We start from the raw sequence: 24,090 nt of genomic DNA on the forward strand, positions 1-24,090 counted from the left end.
GGGGTAGGTAAAATGAGGACCCAGATTGTTGGGGGCAATGTAAATATATATATATACATTGCTTACTGGTGTACACCGCTTAGAGAGTGCTTGCACTTAAAGCGGTATATAAGTCTCATAAATAAATAAATAAATAAATAAATAAATAAATAAATAAATAAATACCTCCAAGGTCCCCTTCCAACTCTGTTATTCTGTTATTACATGGCTATGCAAACAGTCATTGACTACATGGAGAAAGAAGGAGGCAGAAGGTTTTAAACACTCAGTTACTTTGCAAGGAGTTGTGCAGCTCCCACCCAGTCCTGGCTGCCCATTCCTTTCCGGGCAGCTGTTGGAAGAAAACCTGGTTGTCTGTCTGGAAATCTCAAGATTCATTCCAGGTGGAAGGTGAAACATGCTTATCCCCCCCCCCCTCTGCCGTCCCCATCAGGGCCATAAACTGGGAGTGGCTTCTCTTTCTGATTAGCTTAAGGATATGAAAAGGCCTCTTTCAGTGAAGGTTTGCTTTAATTAAACATAATCCCTTCAGCAATTGCAAGCATTTGCCTGTTGCCAGAGCTGGGATTTTTCTCCTTCAGGCAAAATGCCAAGACTAGAGATGGAGAAGGGGATCGGTTGCAAGAGTCCACTGCAAACCGACTGTCAATAAATTTAAATAAGATATATGGGAAGGCAGCCAGTTCCCTTGTAGACACATCTTGAGGTGAGACGTTCCTGCTCCCTCCACGGTGCTGCAACTGTGAAGCATGGGGAGTTAGAGTCTCTTTTCCCAGAAACACTTTCGTAGTTCATTGCTGTTCCAAAGGGCTTGGATAGGCGCACCCTCAAGTGGCCTTTGCAGTGGCTTTCTCTCTGTTGTCTTATTTGATGGAATCTGGGCCAGGGGGAGATTAAACTTGGTCCAGCCAGAATTCTGCCTCCCAAGTAGCCAGCAAAATGCTTCTAAGGAACTCGGGAACACTCTTTTTCTTTCAATATGTGGTGTTTTAAGGCATCCTGACCCTGCTTATTGAGGTTCTGGCTTGCTGTGTTTCTGTTTGTCTTAATGGAGTGCATCAGTCCAGGACGTGGCAGAGATTTCCATCGACTTTATGTTGCAAGAAGTGTTTCTGGTTCCACTGAACAAACTGCTTATCAGACCTGGTACCTTTTTCATTCCATCCTGACAACAACTGCACAACCACACCTTCGTTCTTTCTGACCACGCATTGTCCAAGCTTCAGATTAGGCAAAAACTGGCTCAAAAACAATAACTGTGAGAGGGACTTTGGAGTCCTAGTTGATGGTCATTTAAACATGAGCTAGCAGTGTGTGGCAGCAGCCAAAAAAGCAAATACAATCCTTGGTTGTATAAACAGAGGGATAGAATCAAAATCATGTAAAGTATTAGTACTGCTTTATAAATCCTTAGTAAGGCCACACCTGGAATACTGCATCCAGTTTTGGTCACCACATTACAAAAAAGATGTTGAGACTTTGGAAAAAGTGCAAAGAACTAGGATGATTAAAGGCCTGGAGACTAAAACATATGAAGAACGGTTGCAAGAATTGGGTATAGCCAGTCTAGAGAAAAGAAGGAATGGGGTGACATGACAGCAGCCTTCCAATATTTGAGGTGCCGCCACAAAGAAGACGGGGTCAACTTTTTTCCCAAAACATTAGAGGGCAAGACGAGAAACAATGGATGGAATCAAGGAGAGAAGCAACCTGCAATTAAGGAGAAAGTTCCTAACAGTGAGGACAGTGGATCAGCTTGTCTTCAGAAGTTGTGGGTGCTTCATCACTGGAGGTTTTTAAGAAAATACTTTACAGCCACCTGTCTGAAATGGCATAGGGCAGGGGTCGGCACCTTAAACACTGAAAGAGCCACTTGGACCCATTTCCCACAGAAAAGAAAACACTGGGAGCCGCAAAACTCATGTGCGTGCGCATGCACCACAGGAGGAGGGCTTGATTGAAGAGTTTAATTAAAAAGAAATAGAGGGTGATGTACATGAGCTCTCTCTCTCTCTCTCTCTCTGTCTCTCTCCCCCCCTCTCTCTTTCCTCTCCTTCTCTCTCCCCTCTTTCTCTCCTCTCTCTTTCTCTGTCCCTCTCTCTCTTTCTTCTCTCTTTTCCCCCTCTCACCTTTCCTCTCCCTCCCTCTCTTTCTCTCTCTCTCTCTCTCTCTCTCTCTCCCTCCGATCTTCTGCTCACCTGGCAAGCTGGCTTCATGCTGTTCTCAGACAAGCTGACACACATTCTTTATTGGGCTGGCCCTTGGCCTGCCAGTCCTCTTGCCCCACTCAGTGTGTGTGTGTGTGTGTGTGTGTGTGTGTGTGTGAGAGAGAGAGAGAGAGAGAGAGAGAGAGAGAGAGAGAGAGAGAGAGAGAGAGAGAAGGGAAGCGCAAGTGTCTCTTTCTCTCTCTCTCTCTCTCTCTCTCTCTCTCTCTCTCTGCAAATGGTGGAGGAGGTTGGGAGCCACAGGAGAAGGCTCAAAGAGCCGCATGCGGGTAGGGTCTCCTACTTGAGCAGGGGTTAGACTAGAACACCTCCAGGGTCCCTTCTAGTTCTATTCTGATTGATTGATTGATATGGAAGTGCTTCCTTGGGTGAAGTTTGTGGATTGGATCCTGAAGGTTATCCAAATCTATGATGATGCCTATCGCCATCCAGTAGCAACTATGAAGGCCCCTCATGCATCACAACATGATGTGATTTGGGTTCTGAGGAACCCTGTAAAGAGGACAAATGTGGATCAGAGCTATATGGCATTACCTGCAGAGAGGGAGAATGGAGGTGAGGCATAATTTGAAGTAATTGTTAAGGTTCTGATTAATGAACCCAAACAAATCAGAACTCCAAGGCTTGAGGATTCCTCAAGAAACATGTTTATTGGATACCTAATATTGGCACAATCAAAAGTGAAACCAACTTTAAAATTCTTTCACAGATTCAATATAACTAAATATAATACTCCCCTCCCCCCTCCAATGCCTGAGATTACGCTACCCAATGAAAGTAAATGGTGTTGGTGGGCTCTTTGACACTCTTCCTCTCTGGTTTCTTGCACCTATGGAGATGACCTTGGTTCCCACAGAATCACACTATTATGTCTAGTGATACCTTCACTTTCCTCCCCCCCCTTCCCAACCTAAGTGGCAACAGAGAACGATAGAAAATGGCATCATCCACTTTTGTCTCGAAAGTTGACAGTAACATTATTTTTGTTTTGTTTTTGTCATTTGTGATTTGAAAATTGTGCAGCTATGACAAAAGGTGGGTTTGGGAAAAGGGAATGGAAAACCTTGTGAAAGCCCTTTTACAAATAGGCTTAAGAGATAGTGATACCAGGCACCAATGCAATTTCCCACTCCAAATAGATTCCACTTAAGGAGCTCTTGAGATGGGTGTGCAGTGAGGAAAAGCTAAGCAAAAGCTCTTCTGCTCCACGAGGCTGATGTGAGGGAGTTGCCTCATAGGCGTGCTTCCCTTGCCAGGAAGTATTCAGTACATTGTTCTAAAAATGTTTGCAATGCAAAAGCCCTCACTTATCTGCAAGAACTGGAATGGGTGTTTTGGTTTTCCTTCAATGGTTGTTATCCTGCCCCAACCTGGGTGCACTCCAGGTATGTGGACAGAGGTGCCCAGAATTCAACAACCCACCTGGCTAGTGCTGGGGATCTAGAAGGTATCCTGGTCTCCTTTCAGAAAAAGAGAATCAGCCTCTCTGTTGGATTTCATGATTTGTTGGAGTGGGGGAGGGGGAAAAGGTTGTATCTGTTTCATGGAAAAGCTAGTAGACAGCAACGAGCCACTAATAATTAGCCATAGTATATTGTATACATGTTTGGCTGAGGGTCAGAGAACTTGGAGCCATAAATCAGGGTCATGCAACATGATAGGCAGAAGTGTGAGAACTGCACCTGGATTCTTTCTAGGTCTTTGATGGTGAATTGGTGGGTGGGTGCTGACATATGCTCTGAACTAGAAACCTGTCTGCTCTACGAAGGCCCTCCTTTTAATTGGGGACAAATTCTTGTAGCTTTCCTTCCTTCAGTCTAACACTCTTGCCCTGGCTGTCCCATAGTAGATCTCATTTGGCTTCTCTTCCCAAGGGCCATTCTTTGATAATCTGAGGCTAAAACCTATGAAGAACGGTTGCAGGAATTGGATATATCTAGTCTAGTGAAAAGAAGAATTAAAGGTGACATGATAGCAGTTTTCCAATATTTGAGGGCTGCCACAAAGAAGAGGAGGTTGCTATTCTCCAAAGCATCCCAAGGCAGGAAAAGAAGCAGTGGATGGAAGCTAATCAAGGAGAGAAGCAACCTAGAACTAAGGAGGAATTTCCTGACAGAACAACCAACCAACAACATGCCTTCAAAAGTTGTGGTGCCCCAACACTGGAAGCTTTTAAGAAGGGATTGGGCAACCATTTGTCTAAAATAGTATAAGATCTTGAGCAGAGGGTTGGACTAGAAGACCTCCAAGATCCCTTCCAACTGTTATTCTGATAGTTCACCTGCTTGAATTGAATGCTCTTCTACCTGCAATAAATGAGAGATAAATTGTGGGTTTAAAAAGCCAAGATATTTAACTTCTGGTCATGTTGTAATCTGCCATATGAGAATAATATGGATTGTGTTTTTGAATGTCATAATCCTAGCATGTTAATTTATACTAGAGTGTATACTAGAACCTCCAGCACAAATAATAGTATGCAACTTTCTCAATCTGGTTTTCTGGGAGAGGTGGGTGGCTTAGAAAACCTTTGGAATAGAGCAGAGATAATTTTGGAAAGTTTTGTAGTTTAAAAACTGACTGGAGGTTGGATTTGGCCTGGGACCACAGTTTCTCAACTTCAGTAACTTCAAGACGTCGGCACTTTAACATAGTTCTGGCAAATGAGGTTCATACATCTTGAAGTTGTTGAGGTTGAGAAAGACTAATATAGACTATATGTATAAATTAGGACCCGGTAACCGTTGGTCCTTCTGGAAGTTGCTGCCTAATTGTAGTTTTTAACCTGGCAGAAGGGAGACTTATTAAAGGAATTATTCTAATTTATTCTTAATTTGATTCAGTTTATTTTTTTGTTGTTCTGGTTCCATTCAGTTTTGTCCAACTGCAGTTTGTAGAGCATCTATCTATCTGTAAGGCAGATCCAAAATGTCATGGTTGTTTTTTTGCCTAAAGCCCCTTTTAGAGTTCACGCATCATGTGAAACCCTAACCCAGTTTGATTTTAACTAAGAGAGCTGAGCATCTAGCTTAGCATGTAGCATGTATTTTTGCCCTGCCACAGCATCTTTGGGTGAATTATTTAATTCTTTAGAGAGCAGGGTGTTTAAGGTGAGTCATTGCAAGGGTTGGGTGGGGGAGAATGATGTCACATGCATAATAATGTAATAATGTAGATGGCACAAATTATGCAATCACGTCTATTTTATCTAATTCATCATATTTGGGCAACTTATGATGTATAATTTCATATTTCATGGCTGCCACTGGTGCCCATGATACGATAATCTCTGATGCTTGGACAATAGAACAGAACATTCTCCAGCAGGATGGCTGTAGAGTCCAAATGGATGGGTTCTATGACGGCCTTCCTGCCTGGCAGACTGGCACGGTGGCAACGGCTGGCCTTCAGGCTGCTGTGTTTCTGGATTTTTTCTCTCTCACCCTGCACTGGCTATTATCCTGCACAAGAGTTTAAGAGGGAGGGGGCTGTGTTTGGGTTCTTTATATGAGCACAAGGGGGGGCCCTCTGTCTGGAGAAGGTTGGCAGATGTTACCAGACAGACCACACCGAGCAGGGATCCAGCCACAAGCTTTTGTTTTGATTGCCAGGCTGGTGAAAAAGGCAAAATGCCCTTCCCCTTTGTCCCCTAACATCGCTTGGCCTCAGTGTTGGAGTCAGGACGCTCCCTTGGCTCAGTTTGTCCTGCAAGGGGGCAGGCAACTCTCTCTGCTTTCATCCCAGGGAGACCGCCTCACACGCAGGCGCGCACGCACGCACACACACACACACACACACACACACATGCACAGCAGTCTTGCTGGGCTCCCAATGGGCTGCAGCTTTTTGGTGCTTACCAGTTTCTGGCTTGTGCTGATATGCAATAGCTACAGTGTTTGAACAGTAAGGGACGGTTGGCGCCACGTAGGGGAAATGCAGCCTTCAGCCCTGCCTCTTTCCAGGAATGTCCAAGACTCCTAGAGCCCTTGGAGAAGCCGACCCCTGTTGGGTTTGGAGACCTGCTCCTGTGCCCAGAAAGAAGGGCAGCTGCAGCCGCTGTTCCAGATTTGTACTGGGGGGAGGGGCGACTTGGGCTCCGATCTATCCTCGGTTGTCGATGGTCCCTAAGAAGCTGCAAGTCAGGCACACATTCTGGGCACATTGGCCTCTCTGGGTGGTGGTTATGGAGAGAAACAAAGAGAGAAAGCCCAATCTGCCCTCTCGAGCTTTTGATAGGAAAGATCCAAATCTGACAAATAACATCTGGGAAGAAAAAGTTCAAGAGAGTGAATGCTGACACATTCTCAGTGTTCCAGCCTGCCCCCCCCAAAAGGTTGGATCCTGCCAGAAGAGAACGTATCTTGGATGTGTATTTTGAAATAGCATTGCCAGAGAAGCCCGATATAGGAGTTGGCATAGTGTTTAGAACGTCTTTCTGGGCCTGGTACCCACCAGATGTGTTGGGGTATTGCAGTGTTTCCCAAACTTGACAATTTTAAGGCATGAGGACTTCAACTCCCAGAATTCCACAGCCAGCAACGCTGGCTGTGGAATTCTGGGAGTTGAAGTCCACATGCCTTAAAATTGTCAAGTTTGGGAAACACTGGGGTATTGCATTCCAAACAGCTGGGGGTGAGGAGGCTCAAAAGTGGCTAGACTTCACTGCAGGGGAGCCTGTCTTCTTGGGGAGATTGCTCAGAGTGTCTTTTCTGCTGTTCTTTTTCACTGGACAAGAAGCATTGAGTAATGGGGATAAATCTCTGTTTTAGGAGGCAGAGAAAGTTCAGGAAGGCTCCGTTTCATGACCATTTTAGGGGTTATTATAATAATAAGAAAAATGGTGTTTCTAAGGAGGACCTTCTGCAAATTGTTGATTGCAAAAAACACAATTTGTTAATTCTGGTGGAGCTTTGGGATGAAACTCTATAGGGTCTTTATTGCTGTAAATATTTCATTGCACAATTTGAATTCTGTACAAAAACAACAACAACAAAAAAGCTTTTAGGTGGCTGGGCGAGCTGTCCCATGGAAATTGCATTGGAAATAATCTGTGGCTTGATTGTTCTTGGAGAGAAGTTGAAAAGAAAAGAGATGGATAAGGTTTTAGAACACCAAAGAAGTCTCTGCATTTGCCCATTAAAAGCTTAGGTGCAACCCAGTGAATGGTCCCCCCCCATGTGTTAGACTTCAAGTCCCCCTCATAATCTTCCCATGGTTTGGCTTATCGATTGGGAAGTATGGAAGGTGAAATCATGCCTAAAGGGCTTAATAGGGTGTGTCATGGTTCCGACTAATGAAACACTGTATATTCTTGCTTTGACAGGGTGTGCACTCTGCTGGATCACTGTGTTCTTATTTTTTTACCGTTGATGACTGCCTCATCCTTTATCTCTGTTAGGCTGGTCCACTCTTTTGAATTCTCTTCCCTGTAAGGCAGGGCTTTTCAACCAGGGGTACGGGTACCACCTGTGGTACATTGGCACCTGGCAGGTGGTACGCAACCATCCTAGAAAAGTGGTAGCGGGGGAGGGGAATGAGCTGAACCGGGGGCAGCACCGCACAAGCCTGAGAGAGAGACGGCTGGAGCTGCAGGGCTGTCAGGGCTCAGTGGAAGCGCCAGGATCAGCGCCAGGTTCCAGCTGGAAAGCGCTGATCCTGGCGCTTCTGCTGAGCCCAGAAGAAGCGCCGATCAGCTGGAATGTTGCAGCATCTCCAGGGTCTTGTGATTTACATTCAGATGCTTGGCAACTGATTCATATTTATGATGGTCACAGTATCCCAGGGTCATGTGAAGTGACCAAAACCTGCTGCAACCACCCAGCAGACGGGAGGAATAAAAACCAAACACCCCCACCCCACCCCTCTGCCAATCCTCAACAGAAATGCTCACAACAATGAAAACCTTGGACAGGAGGAAGAGCGCCACCGGGCGGGCAGGCAGGTGTCTTGTTCAGCTGTGGCTTGGGGGGCACTTTTTTCAGTGCCATTGTAACTTCGAACAGTCACTAAGTGAACTGTTGTAAGTCGAGGACTACCTGTACTTTATCACTTTTTTCTTTTCTTTTTTTTTTTGGTCATCAAGTTTTTGACCCCTTGCTAGGCGACTGGTGGTACTCGGATGTTGCCATATCCTAAAAGTGGTACAATGGGTGAAAAGGTTGAAAAGCCCTGCTCTAAGGCATCAAAACCTTTATTGTAACCTGGGGGGGGGGGAGAATGTAACAGAGACTTCCTAGTAACTGTGATGCCATAATTTCCCCCTATTTTTCAACCAAAGCCCACATCTAATCAGTATGGAAGGCTTACACAGATGAAGTCCTGCCCTTTGAGAGATATGATAAACAACTTGGAAACATTCTCTGTGCCCAGTTGTGTGACGCTCTCAGCCTGCCTCCTGGAGAAAATAAACAGTGGCATGTCTGGATCCCAATTGCCTAGTTGTCACCCTGAACTACATTTCCAATAGGCTTTTGATAGTGGTGCTCCCATTTTTAGTTCAAGGATTGTCTTTTAGCTGAGATTGTGTTTTGTTTGGTGTGCTGGATTTTTAATTGATTTTTCCTTCTAATTCCAGATTAGTGTGCGAGTGACCACCATGGATGCTGAGCTGGAATTTGCCATTCAGCCCAATACAACAGGGAAGCAGCTCTTTGATCAGGTGAGATGGCTGGCCAGGATTCAATTGCATCATTTAGAACACCTTCTTGGATTGTCCTCCTCAAATCTGCCCTGGTCAGATCCCTTTGACGGTCCTGGGTTGCGTTCTGGCACCACAGTTCACAAAGAATAACAGCAAATTGAGTGACTCCAGAGGAAGGTGATGCATCTGGAAATAAAGTTCTATGAGGAACAGTTAGGAGGACTGGAGAAGAATGACTGAGGAGAGATGCAAAAGCATTCTTTTAACTATCTGAAGGTTCCTTGTGCAGAAAAGGGAGTAGATTCATTCTCTATCACCCCAATGGGCAGAACCGGAACCAGGGTGGGCGTGGCCTCTGGGTGATGCATCTGGCCTGCGGGCTGCCACTTTGACATCCCTGCTATAGAATAATCGACGGGCTTGTTAAATTATCAGTCAAATATGCATTAGGATCCAAGTATCTTTAGCAAGTACCTGCTAAAAGGGATGAATTGAGACTTTTAAACAAAACTCCACTAGCTAACAAGGACTCTGTGTCCTTTATAAAGGCAGCTGTGGCCACCCAGCGCTCTCCCTGGGGGTCCCCTGCATTTGTCTGATCAGTTGGCTTTTGCCTTCCAGGCTGAGGCCTGTGTGGTTGGAGGAGCTTCTGCTGCTTTTTCTTGGCTGCAGAGGCAGCTAGGGAGGGGAGGGGAGGGGGAGGAGCACACAGGCAGCAGGAGGTCAGTTGGTGCAGAGGTGTCATGCACTTGTGTCATTCGCTTGATGGCTTGTAAGGGGTTTCACTGCAAGAACCCAAGTTAGTGTAATAGATGTGTGTCGGTGTGGTATCTGTGTCTACACAGGTAGTCCTCGATTTACAATTGACCACTTAGTAACCATTTGAAGTTATGACAGGTACTTATAACCTGGATTTGAAGTTCTAATGTGTGCCCCCCCCCGGCTCCAGTGGTCACATCACTACGTTTTGGGCACTTGGTACACTTCTGTTCTATTGGGTAAACTTCCAGAGGGGCAGCTATGTCTTTTGTAGCAAAAATAACATTTTTGTGGTGCCACTTCACGATCACTTGCATGGGAGGCCTTGGGGGTGGGGTGGGGAATCCTTACTTTTGTAGCTGTATCTCTCAGCTGATAAAAATGATTTTCCTCTTGGGATGTTTCCATTGATGAAATGGTTCCATACCATGAAAATGGACGCATCTTACTTTTCATGCCTCACCTAATTTGACGGTCCTTCCTATATTTGTTACAGCTGCAGCCATCTTCAACCTAGTCCTCAGGTTACAGTAGTGGTTGGGACCAGAATTTTTGTTGCTAAGCCATTGGTCATAAAGCACAACATCACGCAACCGCATGGCTTAGCAATGGCAATCCCAGCAGACCCTGTTGCTGTCTAAGTGAGGACTGCACAAGTCATTAAGCAAGAACCTCTCACGACCACATCAGGCGAAGCCATATTCCAGCCAAGCAGGCATTATGGATAGACTCACAGTAGTTCATTTAGTGACCAAAATCACAATGGCACTGAAAAAAGCAACTTATGACTGTTTTTTCACACTTACGACTGCTGTACCAGCCCCACAGTCACATGATCAAAATTCGGATGCTTGGCAACTGGCTCCTATTTATGACGGTTGCAGCATCCCGGGATCATGTGATCCCCTTTTGCAACTTTCTGACAAGCAAAGCCAATGGGGAAGCCAGCTTCACGTAACCACCTTGTTTCTGCAGTGATTCACTTAACACCTGTGGCAAGAAGTCGTAAAATAGAGCAAACTTCACAACAGCTGTCTCACTTAGCAACAGAAATGTTGGGCTCATTTGTGGTCATAAAGTGAGGACTACCTGTGTGGTGTACAGCAGAGAGTGAGTGGGAGGTACGGAATGCGAGACCCCCCCAGGGGAAAAGGTGGCTGGAGCGACTGATGGGAGCCACTTCGGACCTTCCCTGCCGGCTTCCTCCCTGACTGCTTGTGGGAAGCTGACAAGGAGTTGCAAACGGAGGTTGGGACTGTGAGACACTGCAGCTGACAGTGGGGTGACCTGGTTGTCAAGCACCTGACCTGATATGACAGCGGGGATGGTGCGACGGCCAGAACTTTGAGGACCTGTCATAAGTCGCCCTGGTACAGTATCACCATAACTGAATGGTTGCTGAACGAGTGGTCTTACCCCGAGGATTATATGTTTTTAATAGTATAAAAGCCATAACATAGTAAAGTACTCTGCTTTCCTAATTGTATGTTTTAATATGTTGAAGAAAATGTCCTAGATTTAAACCCAGCTGAATCAGAAAGAGCCTTCATGGTTGTGTTCATCCATGTCTCTAGAGCGGTGGTTCTCAACCTGTGAGTCAGGACCCCATTTGGGGTCGAACGACCATTTCACGGGGGTCGCCAAACAACACAGTCCGCCATTTTTTCCCCTTTAGCTGTGCTACTCCCTTTTATTCTATTGGCTTTCAAAAGCCAATAGGAATTGTCCAGGCTGTCTCTGCCCTGCTGAGCCCGCCAAAACTCCCATTCTGCAAACGGTGCTGCACCAGTTGATTAGTCCTCGACTTACGACCGGTTGAGTAGTTCTCGACTTATGACCGGTTGGGGTCGCGGCATTAAAAAGGTTGAGAACCACTGCTCTAGAGGGAATCAGTAATGTGGGCTCCTTGGTGCTCTCTAAGCTTGCTGGTTTTCTTGCAGACGTTTCATGACCTATCTAGGTAACCTTATCAGTGCTAGTGAGGAGGGTTGTTTGCTGTGGGTTTGTATCCTGGTGCCTTGCCTATCTGGGTGGGTGGGGGCGGTCTTAGGGATTCTTTGGTTGGGCTGTATGCGGCTCTGTGGCAGTTTCTTGATTGGAGTGCTGCTTACTTGAAGGTGACCTTGGAGCTAATCTATGCTGATCTGAGTGCTGATTACTGGTGGGAGAGGTGCTGCAGTCTTTCTCTCTTTTGAGTTGGTTGATTCTCTCTTTTGCATAGTCTGTAGATGTTGTTACCGTATTTCCCAGAAAATAAGACCCACCCAGAAAATAAGCCTAGAATGATTTTTAGTGTGCACCTAATATAAGCCCTACCCCCAAAATAAGCCCTAGTTAAGAGCCTGCCCACTCTGTCCCACTGTCTGGTTGCTCACTGCAGCAACGGGGCAGGAGGCCGCGCGGTGCACTGCCACAAGGGGAGGCAAGGCAGTGGCGGGGTGAGTGTGTGGAGTTGCCCTATGCATCCAGCACTCGCTTACTTCACGACAGCCCATAGCTAGGCCACTCCCCGCTCGGTGACCTCCCCCTGCCCATTTAATGACCCAACTGCGCGCCCGCCACTTCCCTTTAACTCCCCTCCCGAGCCAGACTGCCATGCAACAGAGGATGGGTGGGGGAGGCTCGGTCCCCTTACCTGATCCCCCTCCACAGTTCTGGAGCCGGGAGGGAGTGACAGCGAAAGGCCTTCACTGCCGCTGCACAACAGCCACATCCACTGCTGGAGGGGCTTTCTCCACTGCTTCGCCCCGCAGAGCACCTGCCAGCGGCAGCCACTGCCTCCTTCTTTCCTGCTCCCCATTTCAGAGCTAGGGGGGAGTGATGGTGAAAGGCCTCTGCCACCGCTGCACAACAGCCACGTCTGCCACTGGAGGGGCTTTCTTTGGTTCCCTTTGCGGCTCTGCCCACACAACCACAGGGCATGTGGCATGTGGGGGTGCTCCAAAGACCGCGCTGTCATGACTCCAGCTGCCAGACCTGGTATAACTCTCCTGTGGCTGTGTGGGTAGAACCACAAAGGGAACCAAAGAAAGCCCCTCCAGCGGTGGATGCGGCCGTTGCACAGTGGAGGCCTTTCACCGTCACTCCCCCCTGGCTCCAAAACAGTGCAGGGGGACTGGGTAAGGGGACCAAGCCTCCCCCTCTCATCCTCTGTAGCATGGCAGTCCAGCTCGGGAGGGGAATGAAAGGGAAGAGACGGGCAGGCAACCCTGATCATTGAACGGGCGGGGGGGGGTCGGCAAACGGGGAGTGGCCTGGCTGCAGGGGGCCTGAGGTAAGTGGGTGCAGGGCATGTGGCAGCTCCACCCCCCCCCACCTGCCTTGCCTCAACTCGAGGCGGCAGCACTGGTGTGATGTGCGCTCTCCTGCCCCATCGTGGTACCAAGCAACCAGACAGTGGGATGGAATGGGTGGGTGGCTGCAAAATAAGACACCTCCCGAAAACAAATCTTAATGGGTCCACATGGAATCAGCGTAGCACATAAGGAATTTTACCCTTCAAAACATCCTAAGTAAACCCAAAGACCCAGCAATCCGAGAAGAAAAAACAGGAGTCCTCTACAACATACAATGTAAGAACTGCAACAACCACTATGTAGGACAAACAGGCAGAAGACTGGCAGAACGCATCCACAAACACCAACTGGCAGTCAAAAGGCATGATGAAAATTATTTAATTTTACAACACAGAGACAGATTTAACATCATAGTTTCCATTGGGAAAATGTGACTGTCCTAGACCAGGCCAAATCTAAAAATGCCAGGCAATTTTTAGAAGCCTAGCATCTAACAAATCAGCCATCAATAGATACATAGACATTAATAACATCTGTAGACTCTGCAAAATACACAATCAACCAGCCCCAAAGAGAAAAAGACTCTAGCACAGGGGTCTTCAAACTTGGCCCTTTTATGACTTGTGAATTTCAACTCCCAGAATTCCCCAGCCAGCTCAGCACTTCTCCACCAGTAATCAGCACTCAGATCAGCATAGATTAAACTCCAAGGTCACCTTCAGACCAACAATCAAATAAGCAAGACCCCAATCAAGAAACTGCCACAGAGCCATTAGTAAACAGCCCAACCAAAGAATCTGTTGTGATTCTTTGCCTGCCAGCGGATCCAGCAGCCAAATTGGATGAAGAGGAGGAGGTGCCTGGATTCACATTGGAGTCTGCGGAAGGCTCTGAGGAGCGAGAAGTCTCAGAGCCAGACGTGGAGCCCGGCCCATCTACTCACGCTCAGGCAGAGACACAGCTGTTTTGGGGGCCTGAACTAAGCAACGGGGAGGAACAGCTGGGGCCAGTCCCAGATCCACAGATGCGCAGAGAGGAGAGGCCAGCAAGGCAATGGAGGGCCGTGGGGCAGCTTCATAGGCAAAGTAAGTCACTAAGAAGCCACGCCTTGGCTGGACTATAAAGAAGAGAGGCATGGGAGGTGCTGGTTGGACTGGAGTTTGTTCCATAAAAGCTATGTCAAAATAAAAGGGTTTTTTTTCTTACAAAGTCCTGCCTTGCTCAATGCAAAGTGGTTTTCCTTGTGAGTAAGGGGGTGAGCAGTACTCGCGTAGGCTGGGACAGAACAGAATCTCTAAGACTGCACCCACCCACCCAGACAGGCAATACACTCTAGGCTATAAACCGACAGCAAGCAGCACTCCTTACTACGGTAGCACTGATAAGGTTACCTAGTTTGGATGATGAAACATCTGCAAGAAAACAAGGAAGCTCAGAGAGCACCAAGAACCCCTCATTTCAACCCTGATCTACAAATGTTCTCCTTCATTAGTAAGCAAACTGGCTGATGTACTGAGAGTCTTGTGATCCCAAAGAATCTGTGTGATCTGCTGTTTGGGATCTTGCAAAGAATCCACTTTCAAGTCTCCTGCCTTGAGCAAAGGGTTGGACTAGAATAGCGGTTCTCAACCTGTGGGTCGCGACCCCTTTGGGGGTCGAACGACCCTTTCACAGGTGTCGCCTAAGACCACCGGAAAACACATATTTCCGATGGTCTTAGGAACTGAGACACTGTTCCTCTATCCCAGGGCTTTTCAACAGGGATACCGATCGAACATTCCAATGCCCACATGCTGGGAAACCAATCCGGGCACCGCAGCAGAAGCCACAAACTGTGGGGGATCCCTGCCGCCGCCAACAGAGCCGGCTACAATGGAGCACTAGCCAGCTGCTTCAACCAGGCGCCGGCGGCCTCCTAGGGATGCCCCGCCCATTGGTGACGTTGCCGCGCCACGTTCCGTGACACCAGGGAATCCCCACCCCGCCGGAGCCGGCCACAATGGAGTGCCAGCCAGCTACTCTAACCAGGCGCCGGCGGGCTGTCCTAGATTGCACCGGAGTCCCGCACACCGCCCAGTAAGCTGCCGTCAGCTGTTCTTCCTGCATGGTGTTTCTGGCGGCCAGCTGCATTTCGGTGGCCAGCTGCGAGGGCCCCTTCCCTCATAGGAATGTTGAGCTCACGGAGCTTGACAGCCACAACGGTGCCGCACACCTCTCAAGCACCACCCCCCGCCTGGCACTCATTGGCCATTAGGCGCTGCCTGTCGGGCACAGCACAGTCTCATCGGGCTGCGGCGACGGCTCGAGGCGATCGCCAACTCCTCGGCTCAGGCCAGCCACCTGTCAGAATCTACATCCCGCGATTGGTTGGCTCCCTCATTGTGTCCCTCCCCCACAGAAAGGGCATGGCTCTAATGCAGGCTTGCCCCCTCGGGAGCTCCTGAGTGGCCTTGCGCCTGGGTGCCCCACCCCCTGAGAAGTGAGGCCAGGAAGTTCCTTTCCCGGGGAACCGCATGATCCCGGCGCTACCGTAGGCCCCGCTGGCTGGGAAGGCGCACCGGAGTCCCGGCTCCCGGGAAGGCGATCGGCTTGCTCCTCTCCCATCACCCGCTCTGCCCGGCTTGAGCCTGGCTGGAGCAGCATTGGTACTTCCAAAGGTGGCCGCTTCAAGGTCACACTGGCAGCCCTCGGCCACTCCCCTCTCCTCCGCACCTCCAAATCGATCCCTGATTGGAGAGAGAGAGGGAGGGAGGAAGAGAGGGAGAGAGAAAGAGAGAGGGAGAGAAAGAGAGGGAGAAAGAGAGAGGGAGAAAGAGAAAGAGGAAGGGAGAGAGAGATGGAGAGAAAGAAAGGGAGGGAGAGAGGAGAGCGGGAGAGAGAAATAGAGAGGGAAAGGGAGAGAGAGAGGGAGAGGGAGAAAGAGAGAGGGAGAGAGAAAGAAAGTGGGAGAGAAAGAGAGGGAGAAAGAAAGGGAGAAGGAGAGAAGGAGAAAGAGAAAGAGGAAGGGAGAGAGAGGGAGAGAAAGAGGGAGGGAGAGAGAGGGAGAGAGAGGGAGAGAGAAATAGAGGGAGAGAGGGAGAGAGAGAAAGAGAGAGGGAGAGAGAGATTAAATTATAACACGGTTCTTAAGCAAAATTACAGTTATGAAGTAGCAACGAAAATAATTTTATGGTTGGGGGTCTCCACAACATGAGGAACTGTATTAAAGGGTCGCGGCATTAGGAAGGTTGAGAACCACCGGACTAGAAGATCTCCAAGGTCCCTTTCACCCCAGCGATTCTTTGATTCTCTGAGCCTAAAGGTGGGCGGGCATGCCCTGAACAGGAGCCAGCAAAGGAGCCCAGAGCCCTCTTGGCAAGCCCCCAAAGGGTTTCCTTGGGGCCCTTAATTGCCTCTCTTTCCGTGGAATATTGTTCAGGCTTGCATGTTTGGTTGCCTCTTTGCTTTGGGCTTCTGACCCAAGTGTCACTTCTATAAAGGAAACCCTCAAGATGTATAAAAAGTACGTTTCTCTCAAGTCGAGCTCAACTCGAGCTTCCTCTCGGCAGTAAATGTTAATCTGGTGCTTGCATGAATCTCATTTGTTTTCAATATTACCTTTATTGTTTGGCCTGCAATTTGTTGTGTGGGTGTGCATTTCTATATAGTATATATATAAATATTTACATTATTAATGAATATACTTAATAGTATACATTATAAATAGCTATTTATATTTATATTTTATATATTGTTTTGCATATTATTAGCTGTGGTGAATGTATTAGTAGAAAAGCAGGTATAAATGCAATGGATGACTAAAAGTAAAAGAAAAACTGTAAGGGGGGGATGAGAGCTGGCTTCAGAAAGGCTTTCACAGCTGGACCTGGTCATTGCAAGCTTCAAGCCTCCTTCTCCCTGGGGTCAAAGACCTGCAAAAGAAATTGCTCAAAATGTGCCCCCCCCCAATACATGCCATAGAAGAAAAAGAGCCATCAAGGAAAGCTTGGCTGACTCCAAAAACATACTTAACTTTTTAAACACCCCTCATTTGGCTCATGCACCAGCCTTAGCCTGAAAACAAAGAGCCCTTGCAAGCTCTGCTGTGGCTTAAGAGAGCCTGTTTAGCTTCAGCGGAAAAGAGCCACCTACATGTTATCCAAGGGAGTCATGTTGGAGGCTATGATGCTTGGAACCCTGGATCCCAAGGAGCTCTTTGGATCTAGTGCCTAACCTAGGATGCCTTTCTGGGTTGGCCCAGAATACTGCATGGAACAGTATTCTTAACCTTGACCATTTGAAAATGGGTGGCCAGCTCCCAAATTTCCCCAGCCACCATGCTTGAAGTCCACACCTCTTAAAGTAGGCCACGTTGAGAAAGACTGGTGTGGAGCATTTCCCAGAAGGGAGAGATCTGGACTAGAAATACCTTGGCTGTTCCCCTGTGCAGCCATCCCCCTCCCCTCTTGTGAAGTGCCAGCTTGCCTTCAGAACCTCGCTGAGATTGGACAGGAGGGCTGCTTGGCTCAAGGGTGAAGAGGAGGGTGAAGAGAGCTGGGCCTCAGGCCTGCAGAGGGTGGCATCTTCAGAGGAAGGACCAGGGATCCTTTTACCAGGCTGCAGATAAAGCATCTAATCTGCTCTTTCTCTAACGTAGCTCTGGAATTCAACAACTGTCTCTGGACAATTGCAAGAGGAGGAAGTTGATTTGCAAAGGAAATAACCCATTCAGCCTGGCCACAATGGGAAATCAAAGTAATTGTTCCATACTTTATTTTTTTTTGCCCAACTGAAAGTTCCAGCTTGCCCAGCCTGCCCTGTTGAGAAAGAAAAACAGCTTGGCTGACTCTTCTCATCCCCTTCCAATGCCAAGTCTTGCTGTGGCCCAGCTTTTAACTCTGCAGTTAATAATATTAAGCTAAGTTTTAATAATGTTGTGCAAGGCTAACCATTGAAAGGAGTCTTTTAAAGATAGAGGTGCATCTTTTTAGCAGTCAAAATGCAGTCTCCTTTCCATTTTCTTGCAACAATAATCTCACCACATCCCTCTTTATCACTCAAGTTGTTTTGCAACTTGATATTGACAATGTATTTCAAATGTTGAATTGGATCTTGTAGTTGCTTTTAATATGCTAATGCATGATGGTTGGAGCAGAAGGCTATTTCTTCTTTAAAGGTATTAACTCAGTAGGGGTTGCCAGTGGAATGAACACGCCTCTGCTGCTTTATATTTTGGTGATATGCATATGTATATATGAAGCTTTATAGTTGCCAGTCCAGTCAATTCAAATAAAGGGGACAGTATGTTTCATGTGCTCTCAGAAATGTCATTGGTACCATCTCTTCTTTTTTTCCCCTTTCCCAGTTGTGAATTCTAAACATTCCTGGATACTTCCATTTTGCCAGGAGGCATAGTCTGTTGTCCCAAGAGCCCTAATCAAATAGGATATTAAAAGGTGGTCGAGAATGTGGCCAAACCAGAAGAATGACTGTTAATCCAAAACTCACTGGGAATCACACACAGCTTTTATCTTTGTTGACCTCTGTCCCCTTCCTGCTGCCCAAAGGGACCTCCTTGCAAATGGGGAGGAGGAGGGAAGGAAAGAGACTGAAATCTCATAGCCGAATCCCAGGCCATTCAGTGCATATATATTGTCTGATTTGCCAGAGAAAACTTCAGCAGGATTGGTGCCATGTAGGCATCCCAAGTTGTCCGTCTTGCACACTTGGGCCCCTCCCTTTGCCCGCGCTGGGGCTTCCCCTCCCTTAACAGTAGCTCCATGTGGAGCGCCTTACAGTGAGTTTATGACAACTCAATGCAGCTAGCTTGGCATGGCCAGCTGGGGACAGCCTTCTCACCACCACCAAGTCCCCTCTGCCAACACAGTGCTGCCATTTCTTCGCAGGACATGTCAATACCGGAAATTCGCTGCAGGGATAACTTGCTGTGGGCACCGGATGGAGAGCTGGGGGAGCGAGTGGGCTGTCAGAGGGGGACAGTGATGGGCGCTTGCTCACTCACTCGCTTCCCCGGTTCTCCATCCAGGGGCTGCAGAGAGTTATCCCCGCAGTTAATTTCTGGTGTTGACATGTCCTGCGAGGAAACATTCCCTCACAGGACATGTCAACACCAGAAATTAACTGGCAGAGGGGACTTGGTTGTAGTGAGAAGGCTGCCTCCAGCTGGCCGTGCCGAGCTAACGACGTCAAGTTGTCCCATTCTGCCATACAGCAGTAGCCTTGACGGTTTCTGGAGAGGAGGTTCAATTCTGCTGTTCTTGATGTGCCAGTTCTTGGGAAAAGCCATGTCCTGCTTCTGCTGGCTGGCTCCTTCTCTGGCCTCTGGATTGCTTTTGGCAGCCGTTGGCCTTTCAGCACCTCGCCAAGATGCCTTCTTTGTGTGAATAGATGGGAAGCCACCTCCTTCCGCACCCTCTGGATCATCTCCTTTCAGCATTGCATCTAATCTGCATGGCGATTGGTTGGTGACTGGAAGCATTTGTCCATTGCTCAGGAAGCATCCAGATGGTTCCAAGTTGCTGTATTGTCCTTTGCAAAAAATAAATAAATAAATAAATTGCATTTCTGTCCTGAAAACAACAACAATGTAAAAACTGTGTAAAGAGTGAAGAATAAACATTCTGTTTAATTTCTAAAGGCAGTTATCTTATTGCTTTTAAATTGTGCCTTGACCACATTTTAAAGTACGAGTTGACTTACATTACAGTGCTCATTTTAGCATTTCTTGATTATAGAGAGTTCTGTATTGTCTTTCCTTTTTAATTTTTTTTCCTTTGATACCAGTGGGAAAAGTGTAAGCCATTCTTATTTTGGTCAGCACTTTGTGTTGCCTTTAATGTGGGAATGAAGCCACCTGTAATCTAGTAAAGTTGAGGACTTGGCTGCACATTAGACAGCACCCAGGTAATTTGCACAGCAGAATGTAAGAACAAATCTTCCTTCAGGATCCAAGGCCTGTGCTTTCAGTTCTCAAGGGAGCAGAACTAGCCGCCTGTAGACCAGACAGTCAATCTAGAGAGGTATGTTGCCGCCCTGGAACAAAAATCAAAGATGTGGCTGAGAACATAACCAAAATAATAAAACCCACAGATTACTACCCTTTTCTACTATTGCACATAAGGATCAATGAGATAAAAATGAACCTGAAAACAATATAAGTGATTATGAGCAGCTAGGCAAGAAAGTTAAGGAGTTAGGTGCACAAGTAGTTTTTTCATCTGTACTTTCAACCAAAGGTCAACATCCAGTAAGAGAACAAAGGACTCTAGAAGTGAATCACTGGCTAAAGTTTGGTGTCAGCAAGAGAACTTGGGATTCCTGGACCATGGTCTGCACTACCTCCATGATAGGCTTTTTGGCAAGGGATGGGCTGCACCTCACAAAAACTGGGGAGAATGTTTTCGGAAAATGCCTGGCTCAACATACCGATAGAAGGATATACACTGTTAAAAAAAACAGACCCCATAAAAGAGGAGTTAGAGTTGCATTATATGTAAAAGATCACTGTATTTCTACAGAAACTCATGAAACCAAAGACAAAAACCTCCTAGAATGCATATGGGTCAATATAAAAGAAGAAAAGAATGACATTACTATAGGAGTCGACTACAGGCCACCCAACTAAGCAGAAAAAATAGATATACTTTTTGCTAACCAATTAACAAACATATGCAGGAAACATACTACAATAGTAATGAGAAACTTTAATTACCCTGATATCAGTTGGAAGTCTAATTCTGCAGCAAGTGAGAAATCAAATAGATTCCTGACCAGCCTAGCTGACAACTTGTTGTCCAAAGGTAGAGGAGGGAACTAGAGGGACAGCCATACTGGACCCAATTCTCACGAACAGAGAAAAAGTGATAGAGGTAGTTGAAACTGCAGGAACCTTGGGTGAGGGTGACCATGACATATTGGAATTCAATATAATGCAAACACAAGCAATAGAACATAATCATACCAGAGTTTTAGATTTTAAAAGAGCTGATTTTAACAAACTCAGAGAGAAAGATTCCTTGGATGAAAATCCTAAAGGGGAAAACAACTCAAGAAGCGGTAAACTCTGAAAAATATGATTATAAAAGCCCAATCCAGCACAATACCATTGAAAAAGAAAAACAAGAAACCCAGGAAGAAACCAACATGGTTGCACAAAGATCTCTCTGATAAACTGAAAGACAAAAAGTACAAAAAGTGGAAAGAAGATCACATAATTAAGGCAGAATATCAGCAGACAGCCCAAATCTGCAAGATGAAGTTAGGAAAGCAAAGACTCAGAATGAACAAAACCTTGCAACAAAAGTCAAAGATAATAATAAAAAAAGTTTATTTCAACTTATAAATAACAAGAAAAAAGTTAAGGAAACGGTCTACTAAAAAGTGAAGATGGCAAGGAAGTAACAGGCTTAGAGAGAAAGCAGAGCTGCTTCGCTCATTCCTTGCAATGGTCTTCACTCAAAAAGAAGCTCAACCTACCAAAATGTAAAAGACATTAAAATAAGAAAATAATAAGAAAACACCTGTCTGGTCTTGATGAATATAAATCACTGAAAGGAGCTTGCAGATGTCATCTCAAGCCATTATCGGGGAACTGCCAGAGGACTGGAAAAGAGCAATGTTCCTGCATGCTCTTTTTTATAGTAGTTCTGCCATCTTCACTTTTTTGACCTCCACCCTCACCCAGGCATAGTTTACCCCTTCCCTGCAAGGCTGCTTTTGGCTTTCTGTGCTGACATAGCCACACTGGGCAAAGCCCTGTGGAGTTGCCTGGGGGAGGGAAGCTGGCTGGAGGATTGGCTGGTTTGCAGCACAGGCCTCCCAGTTGCTGTGAACTTATTGGAGCCCAGCAGAGGTGTGTGTGTGTGTGTGTGTGTGTGTGTGTGTGTGCGCGCGCGCATGCATGTGGGGAAATGCTCTCCCCCTTTGATGTAGCAGGCACTCTTGGCCACGGTAGAATGAGCCACAAGCGTCCACTCTGCTTCCGGGTTTTAGAATTTTAGCCAAAAAGGAGAACCATTCCCAAAATGGATCCGGCATCTAAAAAAGAAAAATATGCTAGGACTTGTAAGGAAAATTCAGCATTTGAGTAGAAAGGAGAGATTCACGTAGTTAAGGAAATACCAGTAGCTGGTGATTTTTTTTTCAACTTTAGCTGTTGAATGTCCTGTAGATAGTTCTATTTTTCCCTACCATTTTTTCCAAATTATTATTTCTTATTCCTAGAAAAAGACCCTTCTTGCAGTCATAGCTGTTGAGAATCTCTGGCTGGCAGCATGAGACACTCAGCAACTGGTCTGGGCAGCGATTCTGTTAAAGGGCAAACTCTGTGTGGGAGACTTCTGCATTCGAAGTTTCTCTGGGCATGGCTGGTCAGTGCAGCTGCTGCTCCCAAGAGGCCTCCCTGGCCAGTGCCTGTCTGGGGAAAGAGGACAGCTCTCTTCATACAGTGTGGCCGTTCCCCAGGCTGCCCCAGGAGAATCCCAGTTTGTGTAGAGGGCATTTAGGACAGAGCTTGTTCCGTGCAAAAAACCTGGAAGGAAGGGAGTCCCCCATTGCTGCTGGTAGGCCATTTGGTCCTCTTGGAGCTGTGCCATGATGAATGTTTGACGGGGTGGGGTGAACCATAAGCCCCTTCCTCTCGCTCACGTGTTTATGTCTGGTTTTCATGAACAGGTTGTGAAAACGATTGGCCTGCGAGAAGTTTGGTTCTTTGGACTCCAGTACCAGGACACCAAGGGCTTCTCCACATGGTTGAAATTAAATAAAAAGGTATGGAGGTTTCTATCATTTTGTTTCCTGCTTCTGCATAAAAAAGAGAGTTTGCTTTCTTGGGCAGGGATGAAAGAGGTTTGCCCTCCAGTCTTTGTTCTTCAGGGCTCTGATCTTTGAATGAGAGTCCCAGACGGTGCTCCTGTATTCTCTGAGGCATTGGAATCTGGAGCACCGTCCTAGCTTTCCTTCCGCCTGGCAGGCAGCTCGGTTGCAAGTGGCATTGACAGTCTCCTGCTTTGTCCATCTGAGCTCCTCCTAGATGTGGGACATTCAGCTCCCAACATTCTCAGAAGGGGCCGTTCCTGAATTCTGCAAGTTGGAAGGCTGCTATGTTGGGCAAGGCTGGGCTAGATGTATTAGGTTAGTCAATCCAGTGGGATAGGTTAAAAAACTGTCCTTGGATTAATGGCAGGCCCTCCAATCTGGGCCCCATGGCTGGGGCTCATGGATAGTGGAGTTAAAGGACTTTCTGGCTTAGTTGTCCCAAAGGTGCTTTTTCAAAAGGCAACTGGATTTTCTTTGTTTTTCCTTGAAGACTTTTCGCTTCTCACCCAAGATGCTTCTTCAGTTCTGATTGAATGTTGGAGAATGGAAGGATTTTTATTCCTTATATTCCAGATGACTGCAAGGAATATAAACCCTTCCATTATCCACCATTCAGTCAGAGCTGAAGAAGCTTCGTGGGTGAGAAGCGAAACGTCTTCAAGGAAAACAAAGAAAGTCCAGTTGCTTTTCGAAAAAGCACTTTGGGGGCAACTGTGACCTGGAGGACGGAGAACCTCCACAAACGTTCCGGCTTAGTGCTTGTTCCAAGACTTCTCAGTTGAGATGATTCTGGATGTGTTTTCTCATCCTGATTTTGCCACAATGTGCTGCAGGTTACTGCTCAGGACGTGCGCAAAGAGAGCCCGTTGCTTTTCAAATTCCGGGCCAAATTCTACCCGGAGGATGTTGCAGAGGAGCTGATACAAGACATTACGCAGCGCCTGTTCTTCCTCCAAGTGAAGGAGGCCATCTTGAACGATGACATCTACTGTCCCCCGGAGACGGCAGTTCTCCTGGCCTCTTATGCGGTCCAGTCCAAATACGGGGACTTCAGCAAGGAGGTTCATAAGCCCGGCTATCTGACGACTGACAAACTGCTCCCTCAAAGGTAGAGCGAAATCTGGCGAAGTTGCTGGCTCCCTGCAAGTGCACAGCCACGTATTTTAGTATATCCTACTTTTCAGTTGCACACTTTTGACGTTATTCCAGGATGGATAAGCCTCGCCCTCTCTGTTTGGAGTTGGTTGGGCCACACATTGCGCTCAACTATGGTTTGCTAAATAAATCACAATTGAGTGAATTCCCATGCGGTGTTAAGACACAAATAAAGTTGTGCTGAGCACAGTGTGTGAAT

The 24,090-nt window shown here is 46.9% G+C and overlaps 1 protein-coding gene across 1 annotated transcript in view; it reads left to right on the top strand.

Annotated features, from left to right (window-relative positions):
- Positions 1-24,090, top strand: part of MSN (moesin) — an 80,943-nt gene that overhangs the window by 33,818 nt on the left and 23,035 nt on the right. Inside the window, exons 2-4 of the mRNA XM_039365356.1 lie at positions 8,800-8,883; positions 22,593-22,688; positions 23,570-23,844. Of these exons, the coding sequence (XP_039221290.1) occupies positions 8,800-8,883; positions 22,593-22,688; positions 23,570-23,844 (455 nt within the window). The remainder of the gene's footprint in view (positions 1-8,799; positions 8,884-22,592; positions 22,689-23,569; positions 23,845-24,090) is intronic.

This window comes from Crotalus tigris, unplaced genomic scaffold (assembly GCF_016545835.1).
Source record: "Crotalus tigris isolate CLP2741 ecotype Arizona unplaced genomic scaffold, ASM1654583v1 scf7180000020062.1902635, whole genome shotgun sequence".
NCBI classification, from domain to species: domain Eukaryota; kingdom Metazoa; phylum Chordata; class Lepidosauria; order Squamata; family Viperidae; genus Crotalus; species Crotalus tigris.